General features: G+C 41.3%; 1 protein-coding gene across 2 annotated transcripts; it reads left to right on the plus strand.

Annotated features, from left to right (window-relative positions):
• Positions 1-565: 565 nt before the first annotated feature.
• LOC137129417 (probable G-protein coupled receptor 149) lies at positions 566-14,952 on the plus strand. 2 transcript variants are annotated; one of them, XM_067508543.1, is made up of 5 exons: positions 566-2,537; positions 4,215-4,395; positions 4,537-5,027; positions 11,502-11,648; positions 12,747-14,952. In XM_067508543.1, exons 1-5 carry the CDS (start codon positions 1,569-1,571, stop codon positions 13,257-13,259), a joined length of 2,301 nt encoding a protein of 766 aa, XP_067364644.1. In that variant the 5' UTR covers positions 566-1,568; the 3' UTR covers positions 13,260-14,952. The 2 variants fall into 2 exon arrangements, with proteins under 2 accessions (XP_067364644.1, XP_067364645.1); XM_067508544.1 differs by having other exon boundaries at positions 568-2,537; positions 11,505-11,648.
• The last annotated feature ends 1,117 nt before the right edge of the window (positions 14,953-16,069 follow it).

Consider the following 16,069-nt stretch of genomic DNA (forward strand, 5'->3'; position numbering starts at 1 on the left):
GTGTGTTTATGCACCCGTTAGTTGTGTTTTGTCCATGTATGCTCCTCACTGTGTCCTTGTGGCCCAGAGTGAGTCTAGTCATTAGACTGGCTGTAAGTCACTTAGTCCAAACACTAAATCAATTACCTGAAGTCAGATGCACTTACAATCATTGTCATATTTGCAATTATTCCTGTTGCACACCGGCTGAGAGACACAGACACCATATAGTGATATCCCACAGCGAGTGAGAACATAATAAGGTGCTGTAAATAAATGCTCGTGGGCTGTCGTCATGTTTATCCATATCCACATTTGCATAAAGGGCACAAGTCCAAAAATCTACCGGTAATAAACAGACCGTACACATGATGCACTATTTCTATCTGTGAGTCCCCTGGAGCATACATGAACACCCACGAGCCATCCAAACAAGGTGAGGAGTCCTTGAGCATGCAAATCTTTGAACACTACTAGGAAATACAAGCCAAGGCTGATTCCACAGGAGGCAAAGGATTTAAACACGTGAAGAAACACACACATAGACTAATGTGCTTCTGTCCGGCCACATGGTCCCACAGTTTTTTTATTTGGTTGGTTGCATTTCCATCTACTATAGAACAATCAGTATAATTGCTTATTAAATTGTCATTTAAACACATCATTGATAGTGAATAGATAAACTACGCTAAAATAATTTTTCTGCAGTTTTCTGAATGTGTCTGCCTGCCTTAGGATGGATGCTCCAGTCAGACCCATTTACAGTAAACTGACTTTATTCTGTTTGTATTCAGGCTCAGAAAGCATCAGGCTACAGTACATGGTCACAAGATACCACTCCAATCTTATCTAATGTATGTTTCCCTCATTATTTGCAAGCCTGGCATCTGGTTTCCAGATTCCATTAAGCTAAAAAGGTTTTGAAAACAGAGCAATGAAAAGCAAGCTGAGGAAACTGGCCAGCACAGACACAGGCTGGTCAATTTGGGTTCCAAATGCAATTAACCACAAAGCGATGGGGCCCACAAACAAATCTGCATTGAAGGAAAACCAAAATGCGATTTTTTTTTTTTCTCATTTGTATTCAGTTATGGTTAATGTGCATTATTCAGTGAGTGAGAGACAGTGGAAAAGCTTGTATGTTGCATGACCCGAGAAGAGGGTCGTAGTCCGGTGTGATGCACCGGACTACTCTCACACAGACACGCTTGTAGTAGACGTGCGTTTGGCCCATCCCCAAATGCCGTGAGAGGAAACGGTGATGACGACAGCGCGTAATGTGCAGCTGGAGACAAGCGGTTCCCTGGTTGTGCAGTTTGAACACTGAACAGAAAGTGTCTGCCAGCACGGTACCTGGAGGCTGCACGTCCAAGCTTTGGCGACTTTGGTTTTGGTGCGTTCCCAGGTGGATCCTAGACGGACGTTGCCCTGAGTCTTTCTCATCTTCTCCTGTGTCTGTTGGTTTTTGTAGATGCTTGTGCAGATGCAGATGCAAACGCATCTCTGCAGCGCGGTAAACTTCACAGGCTAATGAGTCGGATATGACTATTTCAAAGTGCCAAAAGAGGCAGAGAAGTTAAACACTGAGGATGTCCACGACGCACTTGAGCTCCCCGGCGCCCAACCAGAGCTATTTCTCCACGGCCACCTACGAGAAGACAGATCCCTCGGAGGTGGAGAGGCAAATTCGCCTGCTGCTTTTCGGCTTGTGCGTAACAATCGCCGCTGCTACCTTCGTCGGAGGTGTCTATTCCTTGCTGTCTCTCCTCAGGATGAGGAGGAAAACGTCCCTGTCTCTCATTGTGGCTTCCATGTCGGTGGACGACCTGCTCAGTGTGGTCCCCCTCTCCCTATTCATGCTTCTCCAGTGGGAGACAAATGGAGGTGGGGGCTCCGGCAGCCTGTGCACTTTATCTGGACTTCTGTACGTGTTCCAGGGTGTTTCTAGCAATATGAAGGCTTGTCTTATAGCAGCCTACACTTTTTATGTCACCAAGAGGTTCGGAGTGCTCCACTCTGCCGACCGGCCTCTCAGAGTGATGTGGGCTATTGCCGGTGTGTGGGTGGTCAGCCTGGCTGTCAGTGTGTTACCTTTGTGCGGATGGGGCAGCTTTACGCCGGCGTCTCTCGGGTGTTTCCCAGAGAGCGACAGCTTCTACGTCCTGCTGCTCTTCTCTTTATATTCCCTGTGTTTCTGCGGCTTGTTGTTTTTCTTCACCCCCCTCACTTATCAGCTGCTGTGCTCCAGAGAGCCCCAGAGGACTTTACTCTACCCAAGCTATTTGGAGATGGCCAGAGGAGTGAGTGGTGCTGCTCCAATCTGTGATCTCCAGTCCTTTTCCCGGGACAGCCTCGACAAAAGTTTTGGAGACTACAAGGAACTGAGCCCAAGTTCGTGCGGGACACAACTCAGAGAGAATGAGGACAGGGGTCTATCCCCAGTGACTGTTAGCGACAGGGGGACAGCTGCTGTCGGGGACACGCCAGTGGTCTTTGCACAAAAGCGCTTCTCCATGATCCTGGCGGTTGTCCGAGTTATTTTATGGATGCCGATGATGGTAAGCTGCGTAATAAATCAAGTGCCATAGTAGCTGAAGCCAACAGCAACAGTCTAACATTTACACATAACCATTTCAAATCCCTCAAAATATCTCCTAGCCATGGTTTTTTTTTTGTGTGTGTGTGTGTGTGTGTGTGTGTGTGTGTGTGTGTGTGTGTGTGTGTGTGTGTGTGTGTGTGTGTGTGTGTGTGTGTGTGTGTGTGTGTGTGTGTGTGTCATTTCAAATGTACATTTTTAGTTGGCATGAGATGTATAGTGTACTGGGCTCTGTATTTTGTTTTTAGAAAATCCATGAAGCAACCTGTAACAAACCTGTAGCTTCATCTAACTGTCTCGTTGTAAGGGAAAAACCTCTGACCTGCAGTTCCTTGAAAAATAAGATTCCACAAGACAGAATCTTAAAATAAACCCCACTTCAGGTTGAATGCCCTGCTTGCCTCTATTAAACTCACTATTTCAGTGATTTAACTTGGAAGATAAGCAGAGTTGAGGTGTTTGGGTTGACCATCTGTGGACATCATTCATAATAAATCATGGTCTTATTACAAAATAATAACAAAACTAACAGATATTAGTGTTTTCATTTGGGATAGAACCAAGTAACTCAATTAAAACTGTTTTATGTGATGAGAAGCCAAATGAATTTTTTTTCTTTTTTAGTGGGCCAAGTAGAACCCCCGAGTGTCCCTGAATGTCTATTGAGACAACCTTGTGAAGCATTGCAGCACATAAATATATTTATAATGTGTATAAAGTGTTTAAGCCATTCAAACATCTTATCACGCTGTACACTTTTGATGAATAAAAACTTTGAAATTTAGCTAGTATTTAGTCACAGCCAGTGCCCTGATAAATTATCATTCTCTGAAGGCCTGGACAGCAGTAGTTGGCAGGTTCTAGTCAACACCTAAAGGGCAGCATTCATGGGGTTGCCTCGTGAAATACTTTGCATGATTGCTTCACAGTGAGTGCTGCTGTTTCAACATTTGTTCCTGCTCAAACAAAAAAGGAAAAAAAATTAAAAAATACAGGCGATAAAAGCTGTGCAGCCAGCAGACAATCATGGGCAAACAGAATTGGCATTTTAGACTTGGAGCGATGGAAATAAACAAAATCACTGGAGATGATTAGACAGAAAATTTCATTTCACTGATCAGAGATACAATATCTTTACAGTATCTTTACAATTAGTTTTTTTTTATGTATATGGGATTATTGTGTTTGTTTTTTGGAAAAACAAGTCTGAACGAGGACACACTCTCCTTAATATGATTTCACTATAGTTATTATTTGTATATGCATCTGCATTTGCAGATATATCCTTTGGAGCTAAATGAGAGAAATTACATGTCTGTGGTTGTAAAGATCAATATCAGCACAATGCTGCTTCTGTTGCTAGAATACTAAACATCATGTATAATAGCACAGCTTCATTGTCTAATAAACAAAATATTATAATGTTGCTTTTTTCCCAAATTTGTTGTTTGCTGTAACTCAAACAACACTCACGACATATGTAAATAATAACCAAAAGAAGAGGGCAAAAGAAGCCCAGTACGGCTGCAGGATCGGTGTGATTTCTCTTCATTTACGTGTCTCCCTCCCCCCATGTCCTCATGCATATTGAATCACTGACTCCTCAGTGAATTAATTTCCCCTTCCCTTTCATTCACAGACTTTGGTGCTGGTGCGTCACACGGTGAACGCACGCAACTCGTCCCTGGAGACTCTGAGCTTCTTTCTCACTCTGCTTGCCCCTGCGGTGACTCCGTTATTTGTGCTTTCCGAGCGCTGGATCCACATGCCGTGTGGCTGCTTCATTAACTGCAAACGGGATCCAGTGCAGAAGCCCTCAGGTAGACCACAATGTAATATCAATTTACCAACAATAAAAAAGAATTTTTCTACATAATTAAGTGCTGTTTCCCAATGTGATTTAAAGTAAAAGCAGCATGAGGGTGTAATAAAATTATTCTCCCTGACTTTTTTTTCGGCAGTGATGAAAAGATTTGAGTTCAACCTGTCCTTCCAACAAGGCTATGGAGTGTATAAGTTGTCGCATGCCGCCGTGTCTCACAACAGTCCACCCTTTGAGAAGCCGGCTTATCACAGTCTCTTTAACTGTGACTTTCCTAATGCCCGTCTCGATGCTTTAGAAAGCGGTGGGCTCTCCCTGGGGCCTAATTTTGATTTCAGCGTCACATGTCCAGCGGACAGCTCCTCTCATTCAGACCTTCTGTTGGAAGCGTTGGCCGGTGGAGGAGAGGCCCTGGCCGATTGTCCTCCACTTCCCCATGAGAACCACGAAGATGACGTCGACTTCCGCTGTGTCCCCTCACTGTCCTCTCATCACCAGGAGCAGGATCAAAATGACGCGTCGTCTGTGTTTGAAGGGCCAGAGAGGAGGCTGTCACACGAGGAGTGTCGGACAATTGAGCTGACGGACTGGGAGTGGTGCAGGAGTAAGTCAGAGAGAACACCCAGACAGGTACGGACAGGCCAGATTTAAGATGTTTGATGTTGAACCAGCCACTCGTTGTTCCACACACTCACACATTTTTCCCTAGTCACAAAATGTAAGCATGCAATATGGTAAATTATTCTAGATGTGATTGTACAGGGTTTATTAGTAAACCATAAAATTGATGGATTTTCAAACCTCTCTTTCTAGTGTTTACATTTGGTTTAAATTAAATGAAATTCTGTGTTTTTACAATGCACCCATACTAGCCAGGCTTTATGGTTTTGTCGGCCTGAATATCTGACATTTTGTTTATGAGTCTGGGTCTCTGTGGGTTTTTTTCCACGTCTGTGAATATGCCTCTTTAAAATCAAGCTGACAGACTGGGAGCTGCACGTGATTTAGATAAAATGGGTAAAATCTCCTATCCTGTAGCCTCTCTACTCTCCTCTCTACTCTCCTCTCTACACTCTACACATCTTTATCTCTGCTAAGCCTTAATGGACTGTGACTAATAGAGCAATTGATCAAGATACTATCAACAGTATAGCGTTTTTGTAACAAATGCCAGCCTGTCTTTCAAAGCCAAATATTCATTCACCGTTGTTCCATAGACACTCTAAAATCAGCATAACTCCCTTGCTCAGCTGTTTTCATTGATATAGCATCGTGAATTTTGGTGGTTTTGAAGGCAGTATAAATAAGATTCACCCGCTGACATTTAGCTCTATTGTGTGTCTTTGCAAATGTTTCTCTACATATCTGTGATATGGTTTGAATTTGGCAAAACGATGTCACCCAAACCCACTCTACACAGCTATGCCATATATCATATAACACAGTGATCTGTCTACTGAGATCTGAATTTATGTTCAGCTATTTATGATTCGCTAAGAGTCAAGTTGCTCTATCCAGTGGTTTGCCACAGGCACACAAACCACTGTCCAATAATCCTTTTTAATCCATTTCTGTCTTTGTCGCTGACATCCTGTGCTCTTGTAATACCAGTAGGTTAATTCTCCCTTTGTGTGTGTGTTTGAGTTGGAGTTGAATTGTTAAACAAGGGCAAAACAGAGAAGGCTTAATGATGAATGCATCCTGGCACTGAAGATAACAGGGAGCGATGAGAGAAACAGCATGTGCAGCCACAGGCATCACTTTTGAAACTCACAGCACAGTAATGTAAATTCAATTCGATTCAACTCTATTTACGTAGAGCCCATCAACAAAATAATCTCAAAGCACTTTAAATCATACACATCAAGACTATACAGATTTACACAGAAAACCCAACCCATCCACATTCAGCGAGTGATGGCTGAGAGGAAAAAAAATCTGACAGAACCGGACTCATGGTGGGCAGCCATCTGCGTTGACCACTTGAGGTGAGTGGAGAGCAGAGAGAGAGACAAAGAAGAGCAACAAGAAGCAACAAACAAAGCCCTGGGCAGGCTGAAGGGCCACACAGCTCCAAAGAATACCTGCAGAAAGGTACGGACAGAAGGAGACAGAGAGGGAGAAGCGCAACCATGGGAGATAGACACAAAGTAAATGTCATGCAATAATGACAAATAAATGCAGCGGGAGAGAGAAGAGGAGATCTAAGGAGCTGTGTCCTCCAGCAGTCTAAGTATATAGCAACATAGCTAAGAGATGGTTCAGAGTCAGCTGAGCCAGCTCTAACTCTAAGTATAATCATAAAGAAACATTGTAAGCCTAGCCTTAAAAGCAGAAAGGGTGTCTGCCTCCTGAATCTAAACTTGGAGCTGCTTCCACAGAAGAGGGGCTTGATACCTGTGAGCTCCACCTCACATTCTGCTTTTGGAAATTCTAGGAACCACTAGTAGGCCTGTACTCAAGAACAAAGTAATGTATTGAAATTATATGCTTTTTTGGGGTCTTTAGGATACAATGGTAGTTTACCCTTAAGGGTTGTATATAAGGAGGAAGGTTTTAAATTCTATTCTTGATTTTATGGGGAGCAGTAGTACCAGAGACTAAGGCTATGACATCTAAAGTTAGACAACATAATTCTGAAATTTCTAGGCCTAAATACAATAACTTCAGCTTTTTCTGAATTTAGAATAAAAAATTAGAGGACATCCAGGCTTTCATGTCATTTTGGCTTGCTTGAAGTTTGGCTAATTACTGTGTTTCATCTGGTTTTTCATGGCTGGTTGTCATCTGTAAAGCAAAGGAAATGTGTGTTTTCTAATATTGTTGCCTAAAGGATAAAGTGAAAAGTATTGGTCCTAGAACAGCACCCTGTGGAACCCCATAACTAACTTTTATGGAAGATTAATCATTAATATGAACAATTTGGAATCTATATTATAGAAAATATATAAATCAGCCCTTATATTACAATGACATGTTCGGATTTGTATTTAAATATTGTGGTCATTGTACAAAGATCTAACAGGATGGGAATGAAAAAAAAGTCCAGTGACTGAAGCTAAAAGAGGATTGTTGGTGACTCTCACATTGGAAAAAAGTTATTTCTGTGCAAGTGGTCACATAATTGTTTTGAAACTACTTTTTCAAGGATTTTAAAAAACAAGGGGAGAGTGGATATCGGTATGTAATTGACTTAACAATTTTATTTGTAAAGAAAGTCATGGATTCACTGCAGCTGAACGTTGAGGGAATACTAGGCCCAACAGAGGGCTTTTTATATATTATTAAACCGATATATTAACCTCTCCCGCTCAGTTGGTAAGGCAAGTGTTCCATGGACCACAGGGTCAGTGGTTTGATCCCTGGTCCCAGCTATATGTCAGACTGTCTTTGGGCAAGGCACTGAACTCCTAACAGCCCATTCCCATCCCCAGCTGTGCAGTGCCGGTCCAAGCCCGGTAGAAATTGGGGAGGGTTGCGTCAGGAAGGGCATCCGGCGATCGGCACCCTGAACTCACGGGATAGGCTGAAAGGACAAAAAAAAAAAGAAATATTAACCTCCAGGTGAAGCAGGATTGCTCTAAATTAGTAGAACCCCACTTCCTTTCCAGCTTTTGTGATGCCTGTTGTAGTTTGTGAATTGTACCATGGAGCCTCCTTTAATTCACTGCCTTCATTTTCAGAGGAGCAAGCGTATTGAGAGTTGTACACAGTGAGGCTGCAGCATTATCAGCAAGACAATCAACCTGTAAAGGAGCAAAGTTAAGGTGGCTGCCTTTCATTGTACTGTAGTGAAGCAAACGATAAAGGAAGATTTTCCCGAACTTTTTTAACAGAATTCAGACAAACACCTACTGTAGCTGATGGTTGACAGTAACATATAGAACATGTTCTTAAGTTTTTCAATTTGGTTGTGGGAGGCTAAGAGTGAGGCTGTCAAATGAATTGTAACTATGTTTAGGTCTAGGGTTGATCAATAAACTTGAGTGGTAAGACGGCTACTACTCCTTCACCTCGGCCTGTGCTTCTAGGAGTGTGATAATTCATTGGACTCATTCATTTAAACTGACACGTTCTTCCTGCTGCAGCCACGTTTCACAAAGACAAGATAAATCAATTCGATGATCACTAATCAAGTAATTACTAACAGATTTCGTATGTGTAAAGGTCCACATTTGTTTGAGCTTGAGCACTGTGTTAGGTTTTAAATATTATAATATAACTTTTATCGGGTTCTTAATATTACCTTCTTTTTGTATTTCGGGAGGGAGGGTCATTGCAGAGAGGCATGTAGGACTGAGTCTCTGTGTCCTAGGCTCAACTCTGTCATGCTTTCGGTCGTCTAACAACCTCGTATTTTTAGACAAGACATCTGCACCATCTAAAGAAGGGTTGATTCCATCTCTTCTATTTAGCTCAGATTTCCCCCCAAAATGTTTCCAATTGTCTGTGTATCACACATTTGCTTGCTGGACACCACCTACAGCCGGAATGAAGGACAACATGCAGCAGTACATATTGTCACGGGTCTGATTTGGCAGTCCAGACAAAGTTTGACATAGTTTTGTTTTGCAAAGTTAGACCCTGATTCAAATTTAATTTTAGTACCCTCTGATCTATGTAATGGTGACTCTTAGAACAATAATATTACAAGCTTGACGCAAACTTAAACTAGGACAAAACAGATGCAGCAGCATACATACATGGATAAATCTGTCTCACTTTCTCTCTTCCTCTGCTCTAGTTATAAGTCTGGTTTGAAAATCACTCGAGGGTGAAAAATCCATGGAGCATGCATCTACAGCTTGGCTTTGGCACGCACTTTGCATCATGCATAAGTCTGAGACGCTTGCTGCTGGCTTGTGTATATGTGTGTATGTGCTTGTCCTACTTCTCAGTTTCTTAGTAACACACTCTATATATTGTGCTCCCTAAGGTCTTAGGTATTGATTGAGGTCCGTATGTACAAGTACAGTTACACTATGTGTGTGTGCTCCCACACACTGCATATGCATGATCACACAGCGAAGCACTAAATATGAAAAATAATAAAGCACAGACGCAGCAACCTTCTTCACTCCCAAACACAGTCCCAAAAGATGTAAACATGAACTAACATTAGTTGACATATAAACAGTAGCAGGTAGTACAGTACATGTACATGGACACAAAACCAAAAGATAGTTTTTGATTTACACCTTATCCTGGCTGTGTTTTGTTTCTTATTAGCAGAGTAGATGTCATTACCCATCATCTCTCTCTCACTCCCTATTGTCATCCCTTTCAGCCTTCGGCATCCACAGGGTGAGGTAGAATTAGAGTATAAAGACATCCTTACCCTTTCTGTGACTTTATGCTCTCTGTTATCAAGCACCAAGCTGGGGGGCACATTCAAAAGCCTTCTCCCTAAGGGGGAAATAGAGATCTAATGTACATTCAGATGTAGTGAACTAAAACCCTATAGAGAAGACATCAGAAGCTGGAAAAACAATGTTATTCTCTGCAAAGAGGCTACAAGGTGGGGACTGACAAATTATTGATTTCAAACCGACAGGGAAATAACAAATCCAGAATCAATACACAGCAAAGGTTCTGTAGATATCAGTAACAGGTGTCTTTCAGTACAGTGGCTAATTTCAAATAGGTGCAATAATGAGATTGACCTCCTATGAAATACTTACTCTGTAGGCCTTTGTACAAACGGGGGAAATGACAGAAAGAGACATTTACCTTGTATTTAGACATAGAAACATCTGTCAGGGGAGAGAAAGGCATTGATGGGTCAACCACAGAAATGGACTTGCTGGTGACTGACACGTTGCTGTTGGTTACAGAAACAATAATGTAATAATAATAAAATGGTAATAATAAAGGTATTAATGTACGCTGAATGTAGGAACAAAAATAATTGTCTGCCAAACAAGCTTTGTGATAATGAGCTACATGGTTCATTTTTTTTTATTTTTACTAATTGTAATCCATCCAATAATTATTGTGACTTTTCAGGTAAAAACCTGATAAAAGTCAAATTTACAAAACTTATATTGATGTCCTCTGAACAGCATAATTATTTATTTCCAGATTTTATGGCAAACCATTTAATACCTGTCACCATTTCTAATAAAGAAATAAATAAACATTTACATCTTGGTGGAGCGGGAGGAGAATAAGAAATGTTTTTATTTGCATTTATGGTTTGGGTGCCAGAGATACACAATGTCATGGTCATCCATTGTCTGGAGTTTGTCCACAAAAGCTGCACTGCTACAACAATGTGCCGTGCTCACTGTACTGGATACTGACAATACCTCTAACAAAGGCACGTGACTATATACAGAATGCACCCAAAACACACATAAACACACACATGCACAAACATACCCGTCAAAGTACTTCCCACACTGATGGGCTCTCAGCCTCATTTGATTTAGTTGACAATCTGTTTTCAGCTCAGCATCATGGTCTCTCTATCTCTGCCTCTCTCCCCATTCATAATGATGCAAACACAGTGACAGGAAAACAGAGCCTGGCAGGACAAAAGATTGACATCCTCTTTGTTTTCTATTGTGCGTCATAGTCACAATAAGATCATTACATCGCACTAATCTAAATAATTTAGAGGTCCTAATGAGACCTGCCACAGTCTCTTCACTGCTGGATGTTTCTCTGTTCCCCCACCAGCATTATGCATTTTCTCACATACATCATGTTTACGCAGGACAATTGAGATGTACAGCGTGGTGAATCTATATGAAAACATTAGAAATACATGACTGGAAAACAGGAAATATAATGATCAATATAAATCAGTCATGCAGTTGAAAAACGACGGCAAACTGAAAAGAAATAATGAGGAAATCTGACACCGAAATGATAATAGTTCAATTTTTGCTGTGTAGCTTGTACATGGAGTCATAATATGTCACGTTTTTTGCAGTGCTGTAGGTCAGGAAGGTTAAAAAAAAAAACAAAGACAAAAGGACCTTCTCAAGCATCACCAATTTTCATTGTTCTTCTTGTCAATATCACAATGAGCAGCCATGGTGGAATCCAGTGGTAAATAATGTTTACCTCGTATTTTTTGCTCGTATTTGTTTCCCTAAGCAGAGGTCATCGGGTGGACTGTCCATCCCATTGTGCGCCTTTCAGGGCACCGTATCTCTGCAAGCACCCACAGGGAAGACCCTCTCTCTTTCCACTTACGAGGTCAGCAGTGATGGACTCAAAATCTCTCCAAACAATGCCAAGAAGGTAATGCTTTTCAATCCAATTAGACTTTTTTTTTACTTATGGATGTTAAAGATAAATATCCCTGTGTGCTTGTGTTAAATATGAAGATAGATCAGGAGACTAATAAAAACTCAAAACCAGTCTTTGGGGAAAAACAAGCCATTTTGAATTTTAGAAAAGAGGGGAAAACAATCAAATGCATCGCAAGAACATTGATCATAGCCAACATAACTATTTGGAATGTGCTAAAAAAGAAACTGGTGTACTGAGTGACATAGAGAGAACAGGTCAGAAAGGAAAAAGACACAGCAGCTCGTGACAGAAGCATCGTGAGAGCTGTAAAGAAAAAATCCAAAGACAACAGTCAGTGACATGACCAACAATCTCCACACAGCAGGGGTGAAGTTATCACAAACCAACATTTCAAGAAAACATTATGAACAGAAATGCAAAGGCCAAACCATAACATGCGATCCACTCATCAGCAGGAAGAATCAGAAAACGAGGTTGGAATTTACCAAAAATGTACAGAGTCGAGCCACAAAAGTTAAAAAAAAAAAAATTTTTTGGACTGGGTGAGAGCAAAGTGAAGGAGAAATGATTGAGACACGTGTCATGGTTTATGGCTGCATAGCTGCTTCTGGAACAGTTTCACTGATCATTATTGATGATATAAGTCATGACGTTACTGCAGACTTAATTCAGAGTTGTATAGGAAGATTTTTTTCTAGAAATTCAAAGAAGAATGTAATCAAAACAAAGGACTCATAACCAAATATTAAGATTTATTTATTTTACATTACTTTTGTTAGAGATAACATGTGGCTGATCTAATATAAAATGTGTTATATTGTGTAAATATCATCAAATACAAGCTGACATTTTTCTTTTGATCATAAACACAAATGTCTTCCATGCACATTAGAAACAAATAAATTAGTCTTGTCGTTCCAATACTTTTGGAGAGGACTGTTTTATATTTTACTGAAGAGAATACAATCAGGCTTGATTAATCTCTATGGGGAAATTGGGTTCATTAAAGTTTCAGACAGTATGTTGAATTTCATTATGACTCCATACTATTCAAGAATGTATTATCAATCTCTCTGTGCTTTGAAGGTGGAGGTGTATCGCTCTAAGTCAGTTGGCCACGAACCCAATGCAGACGACCCAGCGTCAGGAGGCAAGGCTGGAGACGGGAGCGTCAGCAACATAGGGATGGGCATGGAGATTGGAATGGGGATGGGTATAGGGGCAGGTGTGGGGGACACCAATGTCAAGATCCACCTTGAGGTTCTGGAAATCTGCGACAACGAGGAGGCCATGGACAGTGTCTCCATCATTTCTAACATCAGCCAATCGTCCACTCACGCTCGCTCACCGTCCTTGCGCTACTCGCGAAGGGAGAACCGTTTTGTCTCCTGCGACCTGGGTGAGACGGCGTCCTATTCCCTGCTCATCCCCAGCAGCGGCAACCCCGAGACGGAGACCATCAATATCACTATACCTGACACTGTGGAGGCCCACCGGCAGAACAGCCGGCGGCAGACGCAGGAGAACTCGGGATATCATGAGGACATACAGCTGCTCAATGAGGCCTACAGAAAACAAGCTGGGGAGGGGGAAGAGTGACATGTGGAGTAGGGGGCTCCCAGAAGGAAGCTAACTTTGACAACAAAGGATTAAAGGACAAATTTCCTAATCATTCCACATTTAGTATTTCTTTCTTCAAACACCACTCTAACAGAATTGGCACTTGATCCAAATATAGACTTTGCTTAAGACTATTATTAGAGCCTGTTTGCTTCCTCTTGTACTTCCTCATTTGATAGCGTAATGAGAGCACATTCATCACCTGTCTGTAGTGTACATAGTGATAGATTAGCCTGTGGAATGACAGATAGTAGTAAATTAGGGTAAACAGCTGAGATGGAGACAGATCCAGAGGAAGGGAGGAGTGGGAAGAGAGAAGCAGTATTCCAGTGAAGCATCTGTATTTCTGCCAAGACTTTGACCATATGGCAGCTTTTCGTCATAAATTAGATACAGGTAGAGCGAAATTCACTAACATGTGAGGCTGATGTCTGGTGCGAAGCTGCTCCTGTGGGTTGTCTTCACAGATGACTCAGCTATGAGGAAATAGGTCACCTGACCCATGCGTCTGACTCATCCGTGTGTGTGTTTTTGTGCATTTTGTGAAGTAGCTTCACTCGCAAAGCTGAGGATATATGTTACGTGACGTCACTTACCAAACAAATGTGTGTATTTTTCTGCAAATGTTTATTTCAACTTTTAGACGTGTCTTTCTGTGCACCCAGCTGCTCGGTTGTTTCATGTGTTATACAATTAATGCTGCTGCTATTAATTTGTAGAGTGAATTTGGGGAAAACACACAGAAAAAGAAGTGGAACTAAAAAAAGGAAAGGCAAGCATTTGAGGGAGGGCTTGTCGCAGGAGAGGTCGAGGTTAGCAGTTTTCTGCCTTGTGCACATTCAGTGAAATTTGAATGAGTGACACTGTGCACATTTTACTACAGTTGGCAGCGTATGAATGTAGATTCCAGAGCCGCTTGTCTGCTCAGTTCACTGCCTGTCCAATCAGCAAGCAACTAGGTCTTCTCACTTTCTATGGAGTACATGCATAAATTCAGGACTGGAATACATTTTTCACATAGTAATGTGTATTTCATGACCATTATGACTGGCTACATGCACTGTGAATATCTTTAAAAAGCGTATATTTATTGTCTTTTAGAGATAAATCCACCATTATTTACAGTGTATGTATATTTACATATGGATAGGCTCATTTTAGAATACATATGTAACTGAATTTGTTTTATGATGGTGTCCTTTATATGTTGTCTGCTTAACCCTAACACAAAACAACACTGGCATTTTGTAAACTCACTTGCAGGCATTTGCATTGTCCTTTAATGAGCCCACTTCATCAGCTGCGACACGTCCCATCCTCCTGACGAATGTTGTCATTAAAGATTCATGCCGGAAAATTGCCTCCAACGAGATTGCATTGCATTCCTGTTCAGCGTGCTCCTGGGCAAAATGTAAAAAAATAAAAAAATAAAAAAGAATAACGCACAAGCGTATGAACCATAATGAATGTAAAGTTGTATTTACTGTCAACCATTTCGACCATTAATGGTGCCAAAGGTTTTCGAGCTGAGCGAGCCTTTGTCTCTGCAACCTAACGGAGTGGAGTAATTCAATCATCTGCTTATTCTCACTTTGAAACCGGACTGTGGTTCAGCTTCTGGTTAAGTGTTCTCATAAATCATGTCAATCAATAAAGTGCTATTTGCTTTGTATCTGAGACTTAGGAATTACATTTCGTGTTTATATGTTTACTCTTTCGTGTCAATCATCTGGACTGCTCTAATGAGATTCTTTATTGCAGAATAAATAAAGTGTAATAATTGACTGCTTGAGAGACTGACCCAGTTAGTATGTAACCATCATTGGTTGTTGTGCCCCTAGGATAACAGTAACGCGACTAATCCACAACTGCAGTGTATTTTTATTATGCTCTTAGTGTTTGAGCTGACATAAAAGCAGCAGTAAAGACAAAAATGATGCATTATAACTTATCTTTGTGTATGTGCGGACGTCTCAGAGATGGAGTCTGTGTAAGGAGAGAAGGAGGAGGGAAAATGAAAAGCAAATAGGAGTAAAATGGGGAAAATGACTTATGGCGGCAGAAAAGAAAAGGATGGTATATAAAAGCTGTAATTATCAAGGGCCTTGACCAGCAGCTATTACTGTTTTATCATTTCTCTTTGATCTAAAGACTTTCATCTCCCACTCACAAGCTCTTATTATGCCAAAGCAATAATGTGCAGGTAAACCTGCGTCAAACCTGAAGCCTCACCGGCACTGTGAGCCCCTCGAAAAACAGTGTGTGTTAAAACGTGATGCTTTTCATGTGAGGTTTTTCATCTTGGTTAAATGGTTCAATAGGGTCAGGGAAGCTTTGTACGCATCACAGGTATGAAAGAGTGTATGAAAACGAGCCGTGCAGAATGCAGGGAGTCTGCAGCAGTACTGAGGAGATCATGTGAAACAGCTCTCTCTTCTTTCATTTGGTTTCACAACCCTTCCGCTATTCCAAAGGCTCTGTTTTGTTTCACCACCTCCTCACACATTGGAGCTCAGCATGGTTTTTATAGTCTAGTTTCTCACTATTTCTCTGCGTCACTTTCTCTTCCACTCCATCTCTTTCGAGTCCCTCACCTGTTCCCTTTGGAGCACCCAGCTGAGTATATCAAAAATAATGACACAGACAGAAGTATTGGCAGCTGAGATGAAGTCTTGTAAGTCATTGCTAATTCAAACACAAAAAAGGTAAAATGATTTTTTTTTTCTTTGCAGATGGAGCTGTGCTCAAGGACAACACTCAGCCATGTACAAAAGGAAAAAAATAAATGC

The sequence above is a fragment of the Channa argus genome, chromosome 6, assembly GCF_033026475.1.
Source record: "Channa argus isolate prfri chromosome 6, Channa argus male v1.0, whole genome shotgun sequence".
Classification (NCBI taxonomy): Eukaryota; Metazoa; Chordata; class Actinopteri; order Anabantiformes; family Channidae; genus Channa; species Channa argus.

Excerpts from the sequence above, each read along its gene's own strand:
- LOC137129417 (XM_067508543.1), top strand. The coding sequence starts at position 1,569 with ATGTCCACGACGCACTTGAGCTCCCCGGCGCCCAACCAGAGCTATTTC. Across the intron at positions 4,396-4,536 it reads TCCAGTGCAGAAGCCCTCAG|TGATGAAAAGATTTGAGTTC; the intron begins GTAGACCACAAT and ends TTTTTTCGGCAG. Across the intron at positions 5,028-11,501 it reads CAGAGAGAACACCCAGACAG|CAGAGGTCATCGGGTGGACT; the intron begins GTACGGACAGGC and ends TGTTTCCCTAAG.